The sequence below is a fragment of the Rattus rattus genome, chromosome 2 (genome assembly GCF_011064425.1).
Source record: "Rattus rattus isolate New Zealand chromosome 2, Rrattus_CSIRO_v1, whole genome shotgun sequence".
Lineage (NCBI taxonomy): Eukaryota > Metazoa > Chordata > Mammalia > Rodentia > Muridae > Rattus > Rattus rattus.
In genome coordinates this window covers 104053904-104058929 of record NC_046155.1, presented here as the reverse complement: position 1 = coordinate 104058929, position 5026 = coordinate 104053904, and the positions used below count along the sequence as shown (strand labels likewise).

General features: G+C 39.0%; 1 protein-coding gene across 1 annotated transcript; it reads left to right on the top strand.

Moving 5' to 3' along the window:
• The first annotated feature begins 3159 nt into the window (after window positions 1-3159).
• LOC116894140 (olfactory receptor 56A4-like) lies at window positions 3160-4116 on the top strand. The gene has a single exon (XM_032895858.1). It carries the CDS (start codon window positions 3160-3162, stop codon window positions 4114-4116), a length of 957 nt encoding a protein of 318 aa, XP_032751749.1.
• Window positions 4117-5026: the final 910 nt, after the last annotated feature.

Below are 5026 nucleotides of genomic sequence, written 5' to 3'. Positions count from 1 at the left end.
TATGAGTGTTGGGAATCTGAACTCAAGTCCTGGTGCTTGTTTAGAAACACTTTATGCACTGGATGCTTTCCTCAGCTTCAATGGAATATATATTAAATTTTGAAAGATTTTTAGTTAAAAAGTGTTCATTGATATATAGCTTCATAAAAAGTCAAGAAGTTCCTGCATTACATCCCTGCTTAAACATGTTTTCTAAGAGTATTCTTCATCTTGAAGTAGTTAAGATCTTATGTCTGGAAATATTTGCTTTCAAATGTATCATCTATTTATCTGTCCATCTGTCTGTCTATGTATCTATGTATCTATGTATCTATCTATCTACCTGCTTAAAATGTGCTATATAATTTTATTTTAGTTACCTTTCTTTACTTCCTCAACATTGTTCCATATTGTGTTTCTCTTCTGTGTCTCCTTACCTAACTCCATGAGGAATAGGCTGTGTACTCCCAGTTCAGATACCTAAAGTGGCTTTAACCCCTGTGGGCAGTGAGAAGAGAAGGGATGGAGAGGAGCTTGGGGCATGAAAATTCCCTTCAGCATCTTTGCAAGTCTGGTCTAAATAGTTCAACCAACTGTCATAAACAGCATTTGTGGGAGCTACTCTGGGAGCTGCTGATATTGGCTTAGAATCAGGACTCTTTGAGGAAGAGATGGTCGTGTGGTTGGTGACATGGCTGTCTAATGCAGGCAGGAAGAAGGGCTCCTTCCAATAGGATTATTGCAAGCCTGATGTTAAAATTTTAGATTCTATCCCTACTTTCTGTTGGGTTTTTCATTTTCCAGTGTGAGTTGAACACTACTCATTTAGAAAACAGATATCATCAGGTTAAAGATTCATAAATTATAACCATACTTTCATCATTATCTATATGAGCCAGAAACCAGAAAATTCTCAGTAAATTTGTTAACAAGTACAATTCAGCCTCCATAAAAAGTCTGCTGTACAGGTTTCAGATGACTGAAGGCCAGTTATCCCGGCTCCTTAGTTACCCTTCTGGGTTCTGCCTTACATGTTAGTGCCCTCTTGCCTCTTGGGCTGGATCACATCATCTCTTCCATTGCTCAACCTACCGTATTCCTTAGAAAACTCTAGGCAGGATATGGATATAGTTCTTTATCCTCATTTTATTGGTCTAGGGAAAATAACTTCATAACCAGCTGGAAATGATAAAGATAATTTTCTATGAGGACATTTATTTCTTTAAGCTGACTATCATCTAGCTAAGGTAAGTTTGTCTGCTTTATAGGAAAAGATAGATGTGCTTTTATTTGAGTTTGTGTAGCTGTATTTTTAAAATTTAACTTCTACTCTTTTGATCTTCACTCCTTTGCATTTCTTTATTAACACTAATTAGTATTAGTTTTCAGATATTTCTTACACAAAAAATAATGTGCCTACTGCCACATTTGATGATATGTGAAAAAACTTCTCATTCCCCAGTAAATGGTAATTATGTTGGTTAATAAAAATATAGATATAAATTCCCTGCTTGAAGTAAGGTGTGAGAGAAGAGGAGGATGTGGGCTGGGTGGAGGTACCGGGTTGCTGTTGTCTGGAGATCTAGACTTTGGACAATACCCACATGGTAAGTGGTGCTGGGACAATGACTGTTTGATTATCTCTGTACTTTGTGGATTTTCATTCTGAAGCAAAGAAGATCCATTCACAAAGAAATTCCTAAAGAGAGGCTATTTAGAAAAAGAAAGCAAAACCATAATTTTGAATGGGACTACATAAAATAAGTTCCCATATACCATCTAAAAACAACAGATGTCATTGAATTAACATCAAGATTACCTTCACATGTTAATCAAAATGAAAAGAAAAGTACATAGAAGTATTGTCCCATACTGTACTCAATAGCATTTGGATCCACACATGGTTCATATTATATTTTTGCTCTAGACTTTTATGGTACTGGGAAGCCTTTGTATGGTGATAACTTAGTAGGTAAACACAGAAGAGTAAATTAGTTTCTTTCTACCTTCAAAATGCCTTTGGCTTCTCATACTTACTCCTTGCCTTTGAGAAAATCACTACTGTTCTTTCAGATGAGGGAGGGAATCTGACCATACATAAGAGACCACAGCCCTCAATAGGACCACTATCATTACTGAGTTAAAATTTGCCAAGTGTGGGCTTTCTCAGAACATTAAAAGCACAGCTCCACTGTGACATACCCACCAATGCCCAGAGAATAGCCCTGGTGTGGAAACAATGTAACACTTCAGTTCATTACATGTTTTATAACATAGTTATCACTTACGAGGCTAATGGGAAGCTGCTAATGACTCATAGAGAATTCCCAGGAGTCAGCTGATTGTGTCCAAAAACTGCTTGTTACTAAAATCTCTTGTTGTTATCCCACTCATTGTCTAGTATATTAGATGATATTTTTATTATATTTATCATTGAGTCTATATTTTTTGTCATCAAGGTTGTTTTCCTGTCCAAATGAAGACTGTATGTCCAATGAAGTTACCAGATACATTCTGGTGATGCCCTTGGGTCTAGCTACAGATTTGCCTGTTATATCTTCTCTTGGAAGAAAAAAAGACAGACAGTCCAGTGAAATCTTAATGATCAGTTAGCTTTAAGGCCTGAGTATTTTGTTTCAGTGATGGAAAAATGCATAATCCAAGTGTTTTTACTTAATATAATTAAGAAAAAGTAGCTTTACTTACCTATGCCTTTAATTTTTCCTCTGTGAAGTTAAATAATGGCATTCTATTTTAAGAAGGATGCTAATATAATGTATTCATCAAATTGGGTGTAAAGAAATGAAAAGCTATATAGACAGGAATTATCCAAATAAAACTATGTCAATTCTCAGAGGCTTTTTAATAGAATGGATGGGGACCTAGGAAAATGCCAGATTACCTATTATGATCTTCAAATTATTTATTTAGTACATGTGTCCCATGTATTCCATGGCACATGTGTGGAGGACAAAAGATAACCCGTGGGAATCAGTTCTCTTCTTTCACCATGTAGGTCCAAGAATTGAAATCAGGTCATTAGACTTGCCAGCAAGGGTCTTTACCCACAGAGCCCTCTTACTACTTTTGAATGATTATTGTATGCCATCTACTTGTGGGTATTTATAGTGTGTGGATGATTTATTTTTCTTCTAGCCCCAAGGTTTTCTGGTGTCAGTCATGATCAGAAGGCAACACATGGAAGCACAAAGCAATATTTCCTCTATCCTGGTCCCTGACTTCCTTCTCATCTGCTTCCCCAACTACCAGACCTGGCAGCATTGGCTGTCCCTGCCCCTCAGCCTCCTCTTCCTCCTGGCCATGGGGGCCAATGCCACCCTTCTCATCACCATCAGGATGGAGGCCTCTCTGCATGAGCCCATGTACTACCTGCTCAGCCTTCTGTCCCTGCTAGACATCGTGCTCTGCCTCACAGTCATACCTAAGGTCCTGGCCATCTTCTGGTTTGACAATAAATCCATCGGCTTCTCTGCCTGCTTCCTCCAGATGTTTGTCATGAACAGTTTCCTGACGATGGAGTCTTGCACCTTCATGGTCATGGCGTATGACCGCTATGTGGCCATCTGTAAGCCTCTGCAGTATCCATCCATCATCACTGACCAGTTTGTGGTTAGGGCTGCCATCTTTGTAACAACCAGAAATGGGATTCTTACTATGCCTATCCCCATATTTTCTTCCCAACTGAGATATTGTGCAAGAATTATCAAGAACTGCATCTGCACTAACATGTCTGTATCCAGACTCTCCTGTGATGATATCACTTTTAATAAACTGTACCAGTTTGTCATAGGTTGGACCCTGCTGGGCTCTGACCTCATCCTCATTGTCCTATCTTATTCTTTCATTCTGAAGGCTGTGCTCAGGATCAAAGCAGAGGGAGCTGTGGCCAAGGCCCTGAGCACATGTGGTTCCCACTTCATCCTCATCCTCTTCTTCAGCACAGTCCTGCTGGTGCTGGTCATCACTAACCTGGCCAGGGAGAGGATTCCTCCGGATGTCCCCATCCTGCTCAATATACTTCATCACCTCATCCCCCCAGCTCTGAATCCCATTGTTTATGGGGTGAGAACCAGGGAGATTAAGCAGGGAATAAGGAACCTGCTTAGGAGGTTCTAAAAAGTAAGATGACACCTGGCCTGTGGACAGATATTAGTAATCAGAAACAATATTTGTGTTGCATAGAACATTTAAATATTTACTGCAGAACTAAGTGCGTACTTTTTCCTTTAAATTAACCATGGTAGGTCAAGTCTTAGCTCCCTCAAACTTGCACTGATTCAATGCGAATATTTTCCTTCAGACATATTTGACTATCTGCAGCAGTCACACACGTTAGAGAAACATGCACTGGACATGAAACTTTAATGTGACTGATTCTTAAATTGCATTAAAACTTCATACAAGCGTGTGATATGTTTTAGTTATAACACTACACCCCTTCAGCTGGGGCCTCCCTTCCCCATCATTATGCTACTAAATTCATCTGTTTTTATAGCCCACAGAATCCTATCAGAAAAAAAAATCTTTAGGGGATAGGTTCTCATAAAAATTGTTTAGTTGATAAGATTAGTGAGAGGCTGGGGATTGAATCCTGGACTTTGCACATGGAGACATGTACTCTATCAGTGAGCTACACCACATCTTAAGCATTATGTTTTTGTTTTATTGCAATGGTAAGTATATTCTTTTTATGTATATATAATTGTCTTTTTGTTAAATACCCAGAGATAATTTACAGGATGTGGTAGATTTTTCAATATAGTCTTTTTTTAAACATCCCATCTTTTTTTATTGGATATTTTTATTTACATTTCAAATGTTATTCCTTTTCCTGGTTTTCTGTCCATAAGCCCTCTATCCCACCCCCCTTCTTCCATAAGGGTGTTCTCCCTCCCAACCACCCTCATTTCCTGCCTCCCTGCCCTGACATTCTCCTACACTGGAAGGTCCAGCCTTGGCAGGACCAAGGGCTTCTTCTCCCATTGGTGCCCAGCAAGGCCATCCTCTGCTACATATGCAACTGGAG

Excerpts from the sequence above, each read along its gene's own strand:
- LOC116894140 (XM_032895858.1), top strand. The coding sequence starts at position 3,160 with ATGATCAGAAGGCAACACATGGAAGCACAAAGCAATATTTCCTCTATC.